At 35.0% G+C, this 21279-nt stretch overlaps 1 protein-coding gene across 1 annotated transcript; it reads left to right on the forward strand.

Moving 5' to 3' along the window:
• The first annotated feature begins 3805 nt into the window (after positions 1-3805).
• Minar2 (membrane integral NOTCH2 associated receptor 2) lies at positions 3806-20891 on the forward strand. Its single transcript, XM_004854438.4, has 3 exons — positions 3806-5142; positions 15441-15668; positions 19442-20891. Exons 1-3 carry the CDS (start codon positions 4978-4980, stop codon positions 19619-19621), a joined length of 573 nt encoding a protein of 190 aa, XP_004854495.1. The 5' UTR covers positions 3806-4977; the 3' UTR covers positions 19622-20891.
• The last annotated feature ends 388 nt before the right edge of the window (positions 20892-21279 follow it).

Here is a 21279-nt window from a genome sequence, read left to right on the forward strand (position 1 = left end):
CACATGGCCTCTAGAAGCTAAATTCTGACATTTAGTTCCTGTCATTTAGAACTTCATTTTCCTCAAGAAATTTAAGAGGCCCAGTTTTATGGCAGTATTTTCTAATCTCACTCCAATATGGATACAGAGTTCTTTAAGGGTCCCAATGCTGTCTTCAACATATATTTTTTAGAGCAATGGTGAAAGACTCCTAACAGATAAGTGAGCACATCTATTATATTAAAAGCAATCTTTCTAAATTCTCTTCTGCCTTCCTCTATAATACATTATAACCAGGAAGTTCTAGGATCTCCACTTTGTACAGTGTAGGCCATCATTTGCTCTAGTTTTCTATCATGTTGGTAAAATTACTTACAAGTGCATGGAATCCAGAATTTCTGGATTCAATCTCCCCAATACACTGATACCAAAAAATTTCAGGCTAATCCAACATTTTATTCTTTCTACCCTAATCTAACACCCTTAAGGAACATTACTATTCAGCCAATATGAATTAGCAACATCTTGTAATTCTTTGTTATATGTGGTAATACCTCACAAATCACATTTTTTACTTGGTGCTCCTGGATATTTTTGGTACTAAGTCTAGAAACAGATTTAGAAAATATGACAGATGGCAAGGATATAACCTCAGAAATGTTAGCAATAGATTTAATAGAGATTATTTTAGGACACTCGTGGAAGATTTCTAGTTCCCAACCTGACCTTGAGCTGTGAATAATCTTAGTATTTTCTTTCTCTTAGTTTTCCAACACATTTGGAAGCAACTAATTAATCCCATAGTCATTAACCTATTTCATTCAATAAATTATAATGCAACAAATACTTAATGAATCTGTGTTTTATCTTCTATAAAAATTATACTTCAAGTGACTATGTGTGAGAATTTAAATAATAATTTAGTTATTGCATGCTATGGATGACCAAGGTTATAATTCTCTAAATCTAGTCATGTCAGCAAACAAATTTCAAATTCAATTTTGAAAATTCTATTCCATGGAAATACTACTGATACCAATAATTATAGTTCAACCAGCAGGGCTGTGTTAGAGTGATTATGTTCATTGTAGGGAGTTGTTCCATGTATATAACACATCGTAATCCCCTCCCCATCCCCTCTCCATCTCTTCCTCCCTTTCCCATTACCAAAAGATTTATCTCCATAAATCAATTTCATTTTTTTAATAAATTCTCACTCCAAATCACAAAAGGAAGGAGATTATGGAGAATGTAGTTGCTTTTAAAATACAGATGGCCAAATGGCTTTTATGTTTCATTTTTTTAATTGCTTTATAGCAGACAATTGAAATGTACTCCTATGCACTTTTAAAATAACAGCAAATACTTTTAGTGCTTAGAATAAGCTATATCTAGCTAGTATTTGCTATATCTAGCAAATCTCTAGATAACTTTGTGTTATGGCTTGTATCTAGATGACCTCCACCAAGCCTCCTATGCTTATAGGTGGTGCTTCTCCAAAGTAGCTGGATCTAGAGTGTGTGAATATCAATTAAGAGTGTAATAACTGAATACAGTAATAATTGAATTACACTCTTAATTCATTGGTTTAGCATAGTTCTCTGTGTGCATAATGAGAAGGCTCACCCTGGGTGTGGGTAGCACCACCCAGAAGTCTTTAGATGAGATAAAAAGGAAAAGGAGGCTTGCTGCTTGCACCTGTCTCCTGCATCACTGCCCCTAAACTGATTTGCCTTTGTGATACCCCTTCAGCATGCTGTCCTGCCTTGGAGCCAGCTGACTATGTACTGAAATCTCCATAAACTGTGAGCCAGAATAAACCTTTCCTCCTTTAACTTTGGCTGTTGGGTATTTTGTCTCAGCAAAGTAACCAAGGCACTTTGTGGGATACTATTAATATTTTGAGTTTTAACCTAAGAAACTGAGCCTTAAAGAGACTCAGTAACTTCCCCAATAGACAACTTAGTTGTAAAAATAGAACTACTCTGACTTAAAATTCTGTGTACTCAATTACTCTGGTGGCCTCTCTGTTTTGAAAATATTTTATAATAGATGCATAAAGATTAACAAAACCTAATCACAGGCTTGCTTTGTAACCAAAATGGTCCAAATAATTTTCAAACTCAGATAATGTGATGAAACTCTACTGTACATCTGGACATTGTACAGGGTTTTCAGCTGGAAATACTTTCAGATATTTCAGTTGGTTTCTGGTACAATTTTGAAAGAAAAAAAGGAAAGAAGGGAAGCTAGGAAGGATTATTAGTATGTAGAGTTTTCAACTAGTGAAATTTATATTTAACTCTATATTTTCAATTCCCCTGGTATAAAAAGGAATAACTGAGAGTTAAAAAGTCCATGGGAAAATGATATTTTTATAAAAATTTGCTGAAAAGAAAGAGTAAATGATTACCTGCATGGGAAGGGTTGAGAGGCTTCATATATCTTCTGTTACTCTACACTATTAGTGAAAGTAAATGAATAAGAACCCTAAGCCAGTATTTATTCCATTTTTAATAGTTAATAAAAAATAATAGAATACGTGTTATGGGATCAAATAAACCGAGAGAATGTTAGTATAAACAAAGCAGAACTCGTAACTTTTCGATATGAGCTTATGAATTATAAACTACCAAAGCAACTATAAAGCATATCATTTTTTTTTCACTGAGCATGACTGGAACAAAATTGAAAGACAGAGCATGCAGTCATTTTTTAAATTAAATTTAATTGGATTATCAATTTCCAACAATAGTTAGATCCTAAGAGACTGGGAAACAACAGAAGTCATTATGTGTTGAACAAAGGATTTCACTGGGATGCTCAGACATGACTCACATGACAGGGGCCATCAAGTAAGATGGACATTTTGTAAAATGTCACCTTGTATAGAGGCTCATAAAAGTATGGAATACATTTTCCAACAAAAGATAGTAAGATAAATTGATAATTAACTCTAAAGTTTCAAAGGAGGGAAAGATCTCATATCTAAAAGGAAATCGAATAATATTTTTATGTGAGGTAGGTTTTAGTCATGGCCCTTGAAGGATAAGTAGGAGGTCATCAGCAGGTATGAAGAGGAAAGTCTCCAGGTGTGAGCAGAGATACAAGCTTACTGTGATGAAGGTGTGGGGAAGTAGTAGATGAAGACAGGGATAACATGTGACTGGTTGCAGTCACAGAGGCTACCTACAGAGGTAACAGTGAAGATAGTTTTCACAGTGATGACACAATGGAAGAAGAAGAGTCTGGGACTAAACCTGTGAATGAAACAACAGTATAAAAACTTCTGGACACACAGGGCATAGTAGAGGAATCTGAAAGGATGCCTAAGGAAGACTGAAAGTTCATGTCACCTACCTCATGCTTTGGCTAAGAAAAAGGCTTAATCAAATATATTTGGATCTAAGTTATGTGTCTCCCTTGCCAGTATAGAAAGCCAAAGACAAGTAAGGTTCTTCTTGAAAATGTGTGATATTCCCTAAAAACTCTTTTAGGAAAAGCAGGCACTCTAAGAAATATTTGTTCATTAGATATATGCTGGCAACAGCCAGAAAAATCCGGATAATATCAAGCACATGCACATATACATAATAAACTTGATTCTTGAAATACTGGTGTTTATTTTGTTAACTCTCATATAACATATGTATTACTTTCTCTAGTAAATTTATTTTAAAAGTACCTAAAATATATTTCAAATATTGTAAGCAATAATAGAATTTGTGTCCAAAAATTTCTTATAGGTTAACTGTTCAAGTTTTATAACTATAAGTAGGACAGATTTTTGTTAAAACACATCCTTTTTATTGCTATAAAGAAGGTAAGAACTCTGCGGGGTCTTGCTTGCTTCAAGACCATCCTGACTGGGGATTGGTGTAAGTGATATGCCACTGTTCTGAAATCTAAAGCTGATGCATTCCCTGTGGAACCTCACTGCCCTTGAAGGGAAGCCTTTCCCCTGAATCAGTGGGGTTTATACACGTGCAAAAATTAACAGACAATCTGTGCCTCTTAGACACTTCTGATGTATTTATTCTTTGTTTTCTCACAAGTGGGACATTTTCCTCTTCTTCCAGATGGAATTCTCTACTTCCCCAGTGAGAAATAGGGGTCACCTAAAGCAGAGTGTCTTGTGAGGACAGTGCATGTCTCTCCAGTAAAGTCATCACCATTTGCTGGCTGGCTGTACTGTCCAAGCCACGCCCCCACCTTGGCTGTCTCAGCAGGAGACAGCAGCCCTGGCAGCCATGTTTCCCAGTAACTCCAAATATGCCACGTGAACACCAGACATCACCGGGAGCTCAGACAGCTTGCAGTAGAAGCTAAAGTATCTCAATAATGAGTGGTTCAAGGCCGAGGATGGGTCACTAAATTACTGTAGCAAACTCTAAAGCAAATTCTTGCCATTTCCCTACTCAGAATAAGCTGACAACCTGAAACTGGTTGGGTGTCACATGAGCTTGTGACTCTGGTGGCCAAAACATGAGAAGAAACAAGATACCAAGTATCACATGTGAGGCTGCCTAGGCAGGGCCAAGGGAGCTGTGTTACCTCAGAAAAATTCAAAGAGAAAAATCAATACAGGTGATTATTTCTTGTGCTTCAATTTATGAGCTGTAATATTGAGAATCTGGCCGCCTTCATACAAACAATGCCCCCCGTGCATTGTTAGTTCAGATTCTGGATGGAGAGACATTAAATGATATAGCTATCTAATTTGGTCATCCTGTTAATTTTAATCAGTGCAGCCCCGTCTGTCCCATTCAAGCACCTTCAGTGGCGCGCGCATGTGCGTGTGTGTATGTGTGTGCATGAAGGTAGGAGAGTGCGTTGCTTTGCTCCTGTGAGTTGATGTGTCATTTCAAGAATGGCTTGAGTACAGCTGAAAGACCAGGTTTCACATGCCACTCAGAGCATTTTCAGGCTCATTAATAATGGAGGAGTCTGACAGGAGCAGCTCTGCCTGGCTTTGTTTCCACTGAGGAGAAGGGAGACATGGATCTTTCTGTTTTGCCCAATAACAACCATCCTGACAAATTCCTGCAGCTGGATGTGAAGTCTTTAATGAAGAGCCCAGCCTTTCAGCAGGCCAGCCTCATGAGACTGCCAGGCGGAAATTACCCTGCTGCACAGCACTGGCAGAACCTTGTCTACTCACAGGTAAGCTGGGAGGCATATAAATATGGGGGGGGAGCTTATTTCTTACTACAGAACATTTCATTATTTGTGTAAAAGATGTGATGGAGAAGTGAGCACCAGGCAGCTGCTCTCTCTTAGAACATACCTTTCTCTAACCTTTTTACAAAATGTGTGAGTTCTCCATCCTATCCATTCCTCTCCAGTCACTGGATTCTCTCCCTGTCTTCATTTTAAATAGCACTCATTTTTCTCATTCGCTTCAGAATTTTTGAAACTAATTGTTGCATTTTCAAATAAGGTTTTAGAATGAAACCTGTCTCCCTTGTCTTTGGTGTGGCATAAATATAAAGCCTCTGAATCTTACACTCCAGGGGATACAATCCTCTGAGACAGTTATGGACTTGCTTCTCCCTCACTTACAGGCTAGCTCCCTTCCCTTTAAACAGTGAAGACTCAGCAGAAAATGAAAATCTAATGAATGAAAGAAGGATAAAAAAAGAGAACAAACAACCCAGGTAACTCTCCATCTTGGAAAGGTGCTAGCTATTATTTTAATTACATTTATTTTCCACAAGTATCCTTGTGGATGAGACATCCTAATCACACCTTTGAACCTAACATGGATCTACTTACAGTATGCTCTTGTTCTTCTTTTGTTTCTTCCCTCTTACTGCTGACAAAAAGGGAAGAATAAAATTGTGATGAGTTCCATGTGCTAGAATAAACATAAAGACCCCAACTGTTACACAGCTAATGAAACAGGAATAATCTTTGTTTTAAGATGAGGAGGCTAATGGGGTTAAGGGTTAGTCAATTTGGAAACAGGAAGAAGGATTTCATTTCAAAACAGATGTGACTGACCTACAAACCCCTGCAAGTCATTAAATCCTTTGGAGTGGTTCAAATTCCCTGAACAGAAATTTGTTTTCTTTCAATAACAGTTGCTACTCATAAGTCCTGATGTAAAGTGACTCCTTTGTGGTATATTTGTGGGCTCTTTGGGACATTTACTATGAGATCATTCAAAATCAAGCACACTCAAACGATTATGTAAGTGTTACCCCCACCTATAAGGATTTTAATATATTTCCATTCTAAACAGGCTATTGGGGCAACTGACTTTTTTAAAAATTTTGCATCTATGCTTTTGTAATCTTTAAACACTTTTTCCTTACTCTACATAACCATTGTATGTAGTTTTGTGTTTTAGTTTTAAATTAAATGGAAAGCCCTTCTGTTTTTACCTCCCTTGTTCTTTGTATCATAGAACAAAAGGATTAAAAAAATTATTTCAGAAAACCCAGTCCCTCCCCATCCTATGAAGTTTAGTCTAAGAAGACGTAACCCATAAATTCTTTTGAGATTGAAACACCTAAGTCTAACATCTTTTATTTGGGACTGGTGTTAACCTATTTCCTTCATTGGGAACTTTACAGCTTAAAATTCTTCTTGTTTTTTGTTCCTAACTCTGAAGGAAATGTAAATTTTTGAAAGGCAACTTTTTCTACAGGTCTAAAGAGTATTCAAGGTAAAAACAAGGAAATAAACCTCTTCTTCATATATCTTTAAATATGTGCTAATAATTAATTATAAACTTCAAATACACTTGATTTAGTTATCCTTTTAGTCAGAAGACGATTTAATGCAGGCCAGTTTACCACTGAAATAATGCAGGCCCTGGGAAGGAGAGGTAGTAAATCAAGTACAAATTCATGTGATTAGGTAGGTGTGGTACCAACTATGAGTAACAATTATATTCAAAACATTACAATCCATCAATAAATAATTCTCTCCTTGGAAGGATCTTAAAATCTAGATATATTCATTGGATAAAAAATAATTTCAAAGAAATGGGCATATGAATGTTTTAAATAGTTGTAATGATTCATGGAAGAAGAAACTGATAATGCCTGGTTTATTGAGGTGTTAGGCACACAGAAAATGGCAGTTGCTAAGTAGTTCATTAATTAAAAGCTGTCCTTCTTATGGGGATCCATTAAGCTAATGGGAATAGCCAAAGGGAAACCCTTAAGCCAACAACAAGATCATGGAATAAAGGATTGAAAATGTGGTTTCTTTTCACAAATCCACATAAGCCGGTTCAAGAAAAATCTGTCATGGTCCTTAATCAATCCAAGCCTCAGTGTTTTCACCTGCAAAATAAGCCCAATACTTATTTTAAGTGTTTCCTTAAAAGTGAGAACAAATAAAATGTAAATTAAAATATAAGATAAAATTTAGAGGTAGTTTCCTATAAAAGTGGAGGAATATAAATAGATGTATGTATGTATGTATGTATTATTTACTAATAGCCCAAAATGTAATGAAATGATAATTTTATTGGAATTTAGGAAACAGCAGATAATACAATACCATTATTTTGTAGATATTGTGGTTAGAGATGTGTGTGGGTGTGGGAGAATAGTTGTGGCAGTTGAGGAATGTACTCAATACATTTGTCATTTGTGTAACCCACGCAGTAAATTTGATACACACATGAAATTCGTACAAACTTCAGTTATGCTAAGTAAGCTTCCGGTAACATACTACCTGGTGCTTGGAACACAGATTACTTCATGGAATGTCACAGGACTCAACCCACAAACATTACCTTCAAATTGGTGTTAATTCAGTGGTTAAAACAGAAATCCCATAGATCCCAAATACCAAGTTGAGTTAATAACTCATGGATTATTTTAATGTTAATGCATTAATTTCTGATCTTTTTAAAAATTTACATTCTAACATTCCTCATCCATTTTCACATGATCTAACACAATATTGGACGGCTTAGAAATGTGAGCACTTTTTAGGCAGTTACCAAAGACACTGTCAATTCCCATGAAATACTCAGGTATTTCCAGGGAAAGTAGTTATTAATTGAATCTACTAAATTTATACTCTTTCTTCTTATATACTTTCATTAGAGAAGTAAAGAGCTTCACAATAAATTTCATGTGAATGCAATAAAAACATTTTTCAAAGTCTAATATTTCTGGTTGTTAAAATGATTTGGGCCATATATCTAATGGGGGCATTTTGAATTGTTTTTCAATTGTTTTTACCAAGCCCTTATGAAAAGAAGTAAGAAAAGAGAACCTGGTTTTTAAGATAAAAATTGTTTTAAGTGATAAAATGTCAGGTATTGTGGTGGACCTTTTTTTTTCTGACTAGCACTGGACTTATGAATCTTTTAAGACTAATCTCTTTATCCCATCTTTCTCTGACTTCTGTCACATCAGATTCAGAACCCAGGAGCATTCCAGTGTAAATCTGTGAGCTGAAGCAAAAGACCAAGGGGGAAGGCCCTGCTCTACCACTTCTCTTCTTTGATCTCTACACAATGTCATTCACTGAGTTCATTTGCTAATCAACATTATTCACTCATTTTCAGTTTGATAGCACTCTTCTTGCTTTTAATTCTCATACATATGTACATATGTATGTATGTATAGATATATGTTTTCCTTAATGGTCTCTGAACTCATATGTCATGCTTTTCCTAAAAATGTTTTCATTCCTACTCTCCTATTTACTATTTTGAAAAGAACCACTCTGCTTATACAAAACTCTCCAATTTTAAAATTTACATAGGGACATATTATGGAAGTTTCCAATTGTTTAAATTACTATCCAAGAATTATATCAAGAAGTATCATCAAGTTGTTCCCTTGTATATATCAGAACATGATTTATCAAGTTATACTAAATTTATGGAGCTCATAGTTCCCCACTAGTGTCAGAGACTCTCTTGGATGATATACTTCGATAAATACCACTCAGCTTGTCTGACTGTAGTACTCTCAGACTAGATCCAAATGTCTCTTGCACTAAACCCCATGTAAAAGACACTTTCCAAGTTTCAATAACACATACAGGATTTCAGAGTCCTAGTTACCTGTGAGAGAAGGCAGAACATAAGCCACTGGAGACACTTGAGTCTATCACAGGGTGTCTGAGAGCTTTGTCTGAGATTCTGAATTTTATCCTGAAAATTTTGAGGAGTCAGTGAAAATTTTTAAGAAAATCCCATGATAAAAATATGTGCTTTAAAAAGATAAGCATTCTGTCAACTTGGGAAACTGAGTTACTATGGTCAGTGGAGAGATAATTTTTAGGAAAAGTCTATTTATGGGACTATACATGAAATAGAAACAAAATACCTTGTTTGCATTATAATTATAAAGATGTATAGATAAAAGTGGGGGAAATGGAAATCTTTATGACATTGATTCTCCCAAACCATAAATATGCTATATCTTTCCATTTTTTCAGTTTGTTAAATGACCATCAGTTATACAGTATCTTGTAATCCTTTACATAAATATTTAGCATATAGTTCATTAGGCTTACATTTGCTGTGAGTTTTTTTTTTTTTTTTTTTGGTACTGGGGATCGAACTTGGGACCTTGTGCTTACAAGACCGGCACCGGAACCACTGAGCTAAATCCCTGGCCCCATTAGGCTTACATTTAAATACTTAAAGTAGTTACATGTCTTGATAATATTACCTTCAAATTATGTTTCATAATAATTCCTCATGTGTGGTATTGATTTTTATATGTGGATTTTGATTCCAGGAAATGTGTCATAAACTATTTTATTTTGACTGTAAATGCTCCTATAGATAATCAGGTCATCTGTTTTGTTTCATTATTTACAAACTTATTTATTTACTCATCTATCTATTGTATCCTGTTGCATTGATTTGAGCTTCCTCTGTGACACTATATTGATGTTGTGACTAGTGGCATCTTTGTACTAATTCTAAATATGAAATACACGCTTCTAATATTTCACCACTAAGTAAACTGTGTCCTGGAAATTTTGGGCCCATTCACTTCTATAGCTTAAAAAGTTCTCTGTTATTTCTAGTTTGATAAGAGAATTTGCTTTACACATTTAATTTGTTTCAAAATCTTTTAAAAACTATTCCAAATTCTAAATTTTTTCCTACCAAAGTGGTGAACTTCATTAATGTTCTAAGATTTCACCATCTTCCTGATAAAATATGTTTCTTTGCTATAAACCTGTCTTATCCTGGTATGTATAAATGTACATATTTTAGAATTCTGTTGAGGAATAGTGTATTTGTGATTTTTTGCACTTATGTTTATAAAAAAAATTAAGTAAGTTTTGTTTTACTTCCTGCTGTCATCTCAATTTTATATCCACCTCATAAAGTGATTCCATGGATGTTCTTTGTTTTCTTCTTTTCTAGAAGAATTTTTGACAAGGATCAAAATTATTTATTTTTAAAATGGGAAAACAACAGCAAAACTCTTTTGTATGGTGTTCTTAATTGTGTAGGGAGTGTGAGTAGATTTTTAACTATTGATTCTATTAGCAAATTATCATAGGCTTATTACTATTTTCTATTTTTCTGTATTAAGATTTGTAGGAATATTATATAGGAGGTTACCCAACTACATAAACATTTTTAAAGTTGCTCTGATGATGATGATGAAGATGACAATGATCATGATGGTGATTATGATGGTGATGATCAAACCCTAAGACCCCAGCACCTTAAGCAAGCACTCTACCTCTGAACCACATCCCCACCCACCATTGTTTCTTATGTCTACTATGTCTCTTCACATATTCTTTTTACATCTCCAACCTTATGGATTTGTGTTTTTATATTTTTCCCAAGCAGTACTCCCAGAATTGTTTTAGCTTTTTCAGAGAAACTACTTTCAACATTGTTCATCCTTTCCATTTATATTTGGGATTATTCTTTTTAATATTTTTTATTTTTGCTTCATTCTTTATTATTTCTTTTTGATTTTTTCTTACATTTATTACTTGACTTTGTTTTTAAGGCTTAAATTAGATGCTCATTAACTCTTTAATTGCTTCATTCTTTTATAATACAAGCATGTTTTCACATAATATTTCTTCAAAATACTCTTTCAGCTCCAGCTAAAAATTTTATAATGTAGCAATTTTACTTTCATTCTCTCCTAAAATTTAAAAGGTTTCCTTATTATTATTTTAACATTTATTTTTAAGTCTACAAAATTTGGTATTTTAATTTTTTTCTTGATTTTTTCTATATTTAAAACTAAATTGTCTATGATCAAAGGTGGTGATCTATATATATAGTGCCACTGCTGTTCATGAACTTAATTTGTTCTATGATTTTTGGAAAAGATAATTATATTTGTGTTTGTATGGAAAAGATAGTCATAATCATGTTTGTCACCAGATGCAGAGTTTGTAAAGAAAAATAAAATTTTGTCAAATTGTTTGCAAACAAAAGCATTCATGAACCAAAGTACCACTGTATTTAGTCTCCATGATTTCCTTTAGAATCTAACAAACTGCTAATTTTTAAAATATTCATTTCAAAATGAAGAATTTTCAATTGTGTAATAACATGCATCTATATACATCAGTTGATCAAACCTATTGATTTTATTGACCAAATCCTATTTATCCTTAATATTGTTCCACATGTTTGATAAAAATTACATTGTATGAATTTTTCCTAAGTATTTGAAGCTTTGCTTTACAAATATTAGGACCATTTTACTAGATATATGCAAATTTAAAGTTATTATATTTTACTGATCTACTTTTATTAATTTTCTAGCATCTCTTTTATATATGACAAAACTTTTACATTAAGTCTGATACATATTTATATTTTTGTCCTTGGTGGTTAGTTAGGCTAAGTTATACTGTGGAAATAAATATACACAACTTCTTAGTGACTTTAGCACAATAAAATGTATCTCTCTTTCATTTTAGATCTGATGTACATACGTGGTACAGATGTCCTAGGAGGCTCACTTCCAAGTGGAATTCAAGTCTTCTTGAGATCAGAATTTCTTTTAGGCTTGTATATAAGAAAAGGAGAGAGTAACCAACCTATGAATGTTGACAGGGAGTTTTGTGGTCATGCTTGAATTTTAGTGTCATATGTCCCAGTCCAACTCTGAAGAAGAAATGGGTTTGCTGATCGCCTAAGCAGGCTTTACTAGTATTCAGTTAAATATATAGATAATATTTTTAGACATAATGATAAATTAGATAAATGATATATCATCTTTTATAGATGTATATATATGTATACACTGTGTCTATATATTTTAAGTTATCTTCCCATGTATTGCATACATTCATCATGTCTTCAGAAGAACCAATACACAGGTCAGTCAGTTGATACACTGAGGAGATTCTCCCTCATATCATCCTGGGCACTTCACTGAAGCAGGAATAGGGTCACTACAGTAATTCTTCCTTTCTGAATGGGAAACATGAGAGGCAGAGTAGTCACTACTCCAAAGTAATTCTTAGATTCCAGTGGGAATATACTATATTGACCTTCTTCCTTGAAGGTGTAAAAAATTGATTAGGCCCAGATTTTTCTCTTTAGAAGGACTTGCTGGTGATGCCCCGTTCTGCATAGCCTCTGTTCCACCTCCTGGGAAGCACCCCTGCCATCGTCATTCTCTTGTGCCATACCTCCACTGGGTCCTCCTTCAAGGTAGCACAGGTTCATTATTGTTGTCTCTTGCATTAGTGGAATTCTTTCCTATTTAGCCTCAGTAAATTCTATGTCATTAAACATTCATAAAGTGTTTTGAAGACACAGATTTCAAATGGTTTTTATTTCTTTGCTTTTCTGCTTTAATTTATCTAAGGTTTGACTTCATGCCAACCCCCATAGGCTGTCTGGAATAATAGTTATGAAACTTACCTCTAGCAAGATCTTTGCCTTGAGTCACTTCTTTCACCTGAGAAATTTTGCTCGGCTTTGTCTTCATTACTTTTTTATTGTTTAAAATAATGTTATGTTTCAGTATTTGAGTGTTCATAATCAAATTATTAACACTAGAAAGCATGAAATTTCTAAATTTTTCAGTGCACTTTCTTTCCTTATAAACTGCTAAGTTTTGTCTCTAATCTCATGTTTTTCTTGTATTACACTAATGCTCTGATTCTTGAAAATATGTATGTAAATGTTCGCCTTAGTTAAAAATTTCTCACCTACATATGCATTACTATTAAATGATCTTTTTTCTTCTCCCCTCCCCTCTTCTTTCTTTCTTTTCCTTCCTCCTACCCTCCTTCCTTCCCTGCTTTCTTTTCTCCTGTCTATCTTTTCTGTGCTGGGGATCAAAATCATGACCTCCCATATGTTATCCATGCACACAACCACGAAGCTAAAACAAAGCCCTACATCAAATTCTTAATTAAGATAAATGTTAAATTTCTCTTCACATGTCCTATAGACACAAAATTGGCATACAGAACAAAAATAAATGATACCATGTTCTATGCTAAAGCACAAAACTTTCAAGAATATGGTTTAGAAATAGAGCTTGAGTATCTTTTTAGAAAATATAGTTATTTTGCTCTTTTATATATTAGTTTTCTAAGTCTATATATATCGTCATAGTGTTTGTAATTTTTTTAAACTTCATTTCCTCATTGAAGCTTTATTTTCTCATTGCTTCAAACTTTATTTTCTTCATTTATACAGCTTTCTTATTTAAGAAGACACTCAGGGAACAGTCTGGTATCCAAGTAACCTAACAAAGCCAATTTGTGGATGTCAGAAGAATTATCTCTCTTCAAAAGTGATCAAAGATGTCTAGGCTTAAAGAAAAAAAAATGAGTCAGAATTATGCTAAGCTCAAACAATCTAAAATTCTTATCAAATTTTCTTTGCTCAATTCAGATACATTACTTATGAAGCTACCCATTTTTAAAATAAATGCCAAGTCAAGAAGATTTTTCTCTTTTTGCACATTTTGGTATTATAGAATATAAATTGGCTTTGAAGAAACTATGAAAGTCAGACAGGATCTCCAAGTTGATCTCCAAGAATGTGAAAAATGCAAGGATTAGGAAAGTTAAAGAGACCCAACACCAAAGAGAATGTGAATGGTTTTATCTAGATCACTTTTTGCTTTACCTACCAGCGATTTCAGGAGGAAACTGTATGTAATACCAGTTTACAACTTCATCTTACATAAATATGTATATACTTAATGTGACCTATATATCCCAATAGATGTTAAAGTTATCAATGTATTGATTGTCATAGACACAATTCAGAGGAATACAATTCTTATTGAACTTTCTCTTTAGGAAGGCTACAGAATGTTAAACATATATTGAAATTAAATTAAGAAAACAAGTCACCAGTTTTTAAAAATTAAAGCTGTTTTATTCTAAAATTAGCTAATGTTGAGGGCTGGGAATTTAGCTCAGTGGCTCTGCCGCTTGCCTTGCAAGCGCAAGGTCCTGAGTTTGATCCCTGCTACTAAAAATGAAATAAAATAAAATTAAATTAACTAATGTTTGATTTCTCCCCATTGATGCTCTGTGATAAATAAAATGTTAGTTTATAAGCTTTTTATTTTTGTTTTATCTCAATTCATGCTTGGACAGTGAACAAATATTAATTTTCAAAGTTTCTACCTTTATGATATCTTCATAGTCCTAAGGGAAAAATAAAAGCAAGGTAAAATTCTGAAGGTCAAACCAGATACAGAAAAGTAGGCATAGTCTAAATCCATTTACACAAAACACTAAATGAGTCCAAATTAACCTATATTGTTAGAGTTTGAGATGTTGGTTACTTTAGATGGGGGATGGGAAGAAACTGGAGAGAAGCACAAGGCATGTTGGGAATGCCTTGTTCCGTGGCCTGGGTATAGAATATTATATTCATTTGTGAAAATGTATTGAGCAATATATCTGTCATATGTGCCCATTTCTGTATGCATATTATTATTTTGGTTCAATGAAAACATTTTAAAAATTTGAACCATCTAATAGGCAATAGAAACATAGAAGAATATGATGTTAAATTAGCCCAGTCTACAAAGCTCTCTGAAATAGGAGCCAAGAAAGTATTTGTAAAAAGCCAAGGCATACTTGTAAAACATCTTTTAATCTTGACTTTGTTGGATTAATACAGCAATGTTAAATATTATTTTTATCAGTCATGGAAAATACAGAGAGAAGGAAAATGGCATTAAATCACAGTGCAAGTAAGCTGGAAAAATTAACCTTGTTCAGAATTCTACTAGATAAATTTAACAATATTCTTTCTCTGTAGTTATAAAATAGCATTCAAATGAATTTTAAAATTCAAAAGGATCATATGCAAAGAAAGAATCAATTAATGGTAGGATTCTAGGTCAAAGTCGATCCTATAATTATTTTCTCATTCATGGTCCTAATCAGTTGGAGATCTAGGCCAAATCAACAATTTTCCAACATTTATCCTACATTGTACTCTTTACTGTCAGAAGATCCATTTGTAAGAGATGGTACATCTCTTTGCTTCCTAACAGAGAGAAAAGAAGAATATTCCTGCTCAGCGAGCCAAGGGGTCCAGTGGGGAGTACTCTGCCACTGCTGACAGCCCTCCACCATCTATGTCCTCAGTTATGAAGAATAACCCACTCTATGGTGACTTAAGTTTGGAAGAAGCTATGGAAGAAAGAAAAGAAAATCCTTCATGGACTATTGAGGAATACGACAAGCATTCCTTGTACACAAACCTCTCTGAACATCTAAAGGTACTTAAGACAGAATCACCCTTTTAATTAGTGAGGAAAGTTAGGTCACCCTCAAAGTGTTATTGAGATGATGAGAGGCACTCTTCACTAAACACAAAATCTCCAGATTTCAGGTCATATTGGCCCTTGGCTTAACCTTTTCCCTCCTGTTTATTTGATATAGAGAGGGATAAAATGTTGTGGCATAGAATAAAGATTTTCTGGGCAAAGTTTTTTACAACTCATTTGCAAGATTACGTGTTTTCCCAGAGTATGTAACCATTTATGTTCATGAACACTTTAGGACTGATTTCTTACTGTAGATTTTTAAAAAAAATATATAAACTGTGCTCAGTTTTAGGAACTATGCAAAGAAGTGCTTAACAAGATAATTTTTATATCAAGCCTATCCAGTGATTTAAGATCATAGATTGACGTTTTGGTCATTTTCCTGTGTCTCAATAACAAAACAAAACAAAAACATTTCAACACAGGACAAATATGCAATGAACTCATTCAACCGGCTTAAACCCAACTTGTTTTTCTTTCTTTCCTTTCCTTTTTTTCTTGTTTTCGTCCCCCAAGTCTGTTACTCGGGCATGAAAGACCTAGAAATACCTGAAAAGCAGAGAGGGAGGCATTCTGTTTTTGGAAAGGACCAGATTCTTAACCAGCCTTGGCTTGCCTCCACTTGCCTCAGGGTGAGAAGTCTGACATTTTCCAAGTACCTTTCATTTTAAAACATGTATCTGTTCCAAGTCTAATTCTTTCAGCACCTGAGGATTTTTTTTTTTTTTTTGGAATGGGATAATACCATTTCCTTCAAATTCTGAAACACATGCTTCTTAAAATCTTAAATGTTCACACCTCAAACTATTCTATAGTGTTGGGCTGAGGATTTAGCTCAGTGGCGCTGTACCTGCCTCGTAAACATAAGGTCCTGAGTTTGATCCCCAGTACCAAAAAAACAAAAATCCCACAAACAAACAAAAATACTCTATAGTGTATAATATAAGATGTTTTCTAAATCTCATACTTTGAATGTATTTCTTTCTTACTGTAGTGCCTTTCTAAGAGGTTTACAAAACAGATGTTCCTGAAAGAAACAATTATCATGTGTTTTATTTTCCTTCCTTCCCTCTTTCTCTCCCTTTTTTCTTTTTATTTCTTTTATCTTCTTGGTCTCATCAGGAAGCTTAAGATCAAGACTTCTAAGTCTACTATTTGAAAAAATAAATTGTGTTGCTTTACTTCCCACATATTCAAACATCGTTTGGCAATATATTTCTAAGGCATCTTCCCTTGCCTTTGCTGTTTATGTTCATGACAAGGAAATTGTATAAGTAAAAGTATGTCCCTGCCTTCCAAAAGTTCAGCTAAATAAGAAAATTAGCAACACTAATTATAGAACCAGATATAGGAGCATGTCTGCAATTATAGCAGGAGATTTGAATTGGAAAGATTTGAAAGGGGGAAGTCACATCAGATTATAAAAAGTCTTCATGACAAAGTTAATTCGTAGTGAGCTTGAAGGATATGTGAGATGTAGAAGGTTTGCCAAAGTAGAGAGGTTTTTCTGGCTTGCACAGCAAGAGCAAAGGTAGAGCTGCAGGAAAGTGAGAGAATTTGTGAAAACACTCAGCACAGTTTAAGAATAGTGGGAGGAAGGCTACAAAACTGACAAAAAGAGAATGTGTGACAATGTGGGTGATGGGGAAGTTTGATTAGTGGATACTAAGGTGTGTTTAGAAGAAAGCATCCTTGTCCATGTTGTGTTATTGTACAGCAGTGTGACAACAGATGACAGTTCCATTCTGTGTATTTCACAAAGCTAGAAGAAAAGATTCTGAATGTTCTCACCATAAAGACATGTCAAATGTCTGAGGAGATAGATATGCTTAACCTGATTTAAACATTATAGTTTTTATGTTTGGGTTATAAAATGAGTTTAATTTTCAAAAGCTAAAAAAACAAATTTGAATGTTAGGCTAAGGAAATTGAAGAATTATTTTTTTAGGCTGAACAATATCTTTAGGAAGACAGAATCTAGCTCTAATGGATGCATTATTTTACTGAAACCAATGTCTGTCTTGTCCCCTACCCAAACCTCTGTGTTCACACTCATTTGTATCAAAGCCCAGGATCTTCAGGCCTGCAGCCCATTCATTAACTTCTGAGGGAACCAGTAGTTAAGATAAACATCTGGAACCCATGACTTCTGTTTTCATTAGAACTTTGCTCTATAACTCATTAATTCAACTTCTCTATCACCACTTCTATCTTTATCTCATAATTAGTAAACATATTCCCTAACACATTTTCTGAAATTTTGATGTAACTTACAGGCTATTAATGTTGCAAATGCCTCACTCTGTTCTTATTTTTCTAAATTGTTAAGATTTTAAGTTAGAAAAGAGAAGCCCCATATTTAATTACCAAAGCAAGCTAGAAGCAGCATGTAAGAGAGGAAAGTCTCCATTATGAATTTTTTAATGGAGAATAAAAGCATTAAACTTGTAGGCACAATGCAGGCTTCTGATTTGGACACAAGAAAGATGAAAAGATGAGAGTAAGGTAGACAAGAATTTTTAAATCCTTCTGCACAAGCCATCCAAATTTTATTGTAATAGTTGATTATTTCTATAACCAGGAAGTTCAAGCTTCAACCACTACAATGGAAGGAGTGTACCAGCCTTGGGAAATCCACCACAGCTCCTTGCTAGCATGCATATTCCTCCCCTACCAGTGCATCTATAACCCTGAAGCTAGTTCAGTGACTCTTGAGGCTGGCAGCTATGGAAAGGGGCTGTGCCACACTTCCAGCTGATGCTAACTCCACTGAGACTAGAGAGGGTGGGTAGCCTGCTTTGAGCCCTTGTATCGTCCAACTGAGGAACAATGAGGGCTGAAATGGCTTTGTCCCAATTGCAGTTCAGCATTTCCTGTAAATTTCTGGTATACCTACCAAATGCTGGCCATAGATACTGAAGCCTGAAACACAGCATGAAATGATAAAAGAGTAACTATCTAATTTTGTATGGACAGTGGAGTTTAGAAATGCTTTACAGGAGAGAATATTGGCCAAAGGGTAATTCTCTAGTACTGAAGGAAAATGAGGCCCATGACAAGAGACGTGGAACATAGTTGCTGATATGGGGCATATATTAGGTCTTTTCTTTAGGAGGTCAAACAGGTCCACAGTCTCAGCATGGCAGACACACCACAACCCTCCACCAGGAAGACCAGGAATTTGAGATTCATGGAAGAGACTCTTGACACCTAGTCTTATTCTGTCTTCCTGAAAGTCAGCTTCTGGGTTTACTGGAAAACTCACTAAACGTGCTTATTCCTGCCATGCAGACAAAATCAAACCTCCAAGGTTCATCTAAGGCAAGGAATTTTAATTCTATTTTGGCTCACTAACCTGATTTACATGCACTATTTATAAGAGGTAAGAAATAAAAAATTGGCTAAGAGATGACAGAGTCATTGTGGTGTTTCTGACCTTCCAATGTGACCGATTTAATAAGGAATTGGTGCAGGCCTCCTAATGGGTTCTGACACAGACTTGCACATTAACTGCACATATCCCTTGGCAGCCAGGGGCAGCAGCAGCACACAGTGCATTCAGAGAAGCCTGGCCTCTCTTATTTCAGCTGTGACACATAAGCCACACCCAGAACAGTTTGAATGTGAGCCTTCAGGATGTCTGACACTATCTTGTTTTCCAGTCTCAGTTTGTAACACTGATCACAGATTGATGATACCATATTCTCTATATAATTTTCTTTTAGGAAAATCCCAATGACCTACGGTTTTGGTTGGGAGACATGTACACACCGGGTTTTGATACCTTATTGAAAAAAAAAAAGAAGCATGACAAGCGGACAAAATTATGTCGCATGGGTTTGATTTTACTCCTCCTTGCCTCCATTTTGGTTACCATAGTTACTATCAGCACTTTGTTTACCTAAAAACTGCCATAGACAGAGCCACTTTCAATTTTTAAAACAAGTTTTATAAATATTTGCAAGAAAAAAGTGTTCATGCAGTGTCAATGTGCTGTTGATTGTACAATTAAGTGTAATTGTCCTGTAGAAAGTGAACTTTGCTTGTGATATGCCCTGCTTCGGTCTCTGAAACCTGTGTATGAATTCCAGCCTTCTTTTGGGAAACAGCGATGTTGAGGATCACAACCACAGAAAAGTCACTAGACAAGAAAAACTAAACATCTATATATAGAGAAGAAAAGCATCAGTGATTATCAGCAGCATTGTCTCAATACTCAAACCATATTCACCTTGCTTTTAAAATACCATTAATTCCTTTCCACCCCTCCCACCTGAAGGCACTAAGCAAGACTGAGCAGATCGTTTGGGGACCAAGTAGGGGGGACCAAGTACCAGGTAGACAAGCTAAAAGCTTTCAGTTGTGCTGTCAGTTGGTTTGTACTTATTCCCTGTTTTATCTCCCTTTATTACTAAGTCAGAAAGGAAAAGCAGTGTTGGGAGAATTTGCTCAATTTTCTTCTTATTTTCTCAGTATCTTTTATAATACCCTTAGTGTTGCAATTTTAGCAGTACTAAACTTGAACAGGTCATAGTTATATGGTTAATTATATTTTGATCCAATTGTGCTTATTAATTGATCCAAATCATCTAGTGTGACCTCAGATAGAGGTCAGTGAGAATATGTCACCAGCCATGGCCCAGGTGGAGGGCCCTAGAAAACCATGAGTCACTGTCAAAAGAATGGGTTTGAATCCTGACCATGCAATTTATTAACTATTGGACCCCAAGCAAGATATTTTCTCAGAGAAGGTATAACACTACTTCCCCAGTAGAGCTGGGTAAGACTAAATAAGAAACAAGTGAGAACAATGCCAGCCTCCCAGGATATAATTACTATTACTAATTTATGTTAGCTCACTGGAGTCCTGGGTTGATGTTCTGTTGTCTGCAGATAACAGGGGTCAGTGTTCTGGATACAGATCATTAAACTACTTCTTTTCCCTTTCTCCTAAAACACCCTTCCCTGAGGCCCTCATTGCCATTCCTTTCTCTTCCTTAGAAGATACCACACCCTACAGCTGTCTTGTGCATAAAACAAAATAGGGACTTTGTTAGCCTAAAGTATGCTTGTGTTTCTTGATTTTGCCATATTATTTTGTATATTTCTCTTAAAACATATTTAAAATAAAGTACATTAAAGTACAGCTTTACTGGACAATAAAGTCATTGTGAAAAAAAAAGTCTTAATCTGCTTTGCAGTCCCTGACTTCTTATTTCTCATTTCCTCTATGGTGGATTCTAATCTCTCCAAACAGAGGAGAAATAAAGTATTTGCTGTCCTCTTGAGGGAAGTCCACTCTCATGGTGAGCATGTCTGAGATGTCACTTGGGATAACTCTGTCATAAAAGCTTCTAGAGCCACAGCACATTGAAACCTGTGCTACACCCAGGATGCATGTGTGTTGCATTGGGTTACATGTGGCTGGCTAAGACAATGTTCAGGTATGGCTTGCTAAACAAGTAGGAGTAACTACAGAAGAATGAAGCCTGCATACTGGAGCTCCTAGAATGCCCTGTCCCCATCTCATTACTTTTAGCTTCTTCCCAGTCAAGCACGCAGG

Source organism: Heterocephalus glaber, unplaced genomic scaffold (genome assembly GCF_053883595.1).
Source record: "Heterocephalus glaber isolate CG9 unplaced genomic scaffold, H.glaber_assembly_v1.0 deba00001463, whole genome shotgun sequence".
Taxonomy (NCBI): domain Eukaryota; kingdom Metazoa; phylum Chordata; class Mammalia; order Rodentia; family Bathyergidae; genus Heterocephalus; species Heterocephalus glaber.

Coding starts and splice junctions, on each gene's coding strand:
- Minar2 (XM_004854438.4), top strand. CDS start 4,978: ATGGATCTTTCTGTTTTGCCCAATAACAACCATCCTGACAAATTCCTG. Junction 5,143..15,440: donor AGAACCTTGTCTACTCACAG/GTAAGCTGGGAG, acceptor GCTTCCTAACAG/AGAGAAAAGAAGAATATTCC. Junction 15,669..19,441: donor ACCTCTCTGAACATCTAAAG/GTACTTAAGACA, acceptor ATTTTCTTTTAG/GAAAATCCCAATGACCTACG.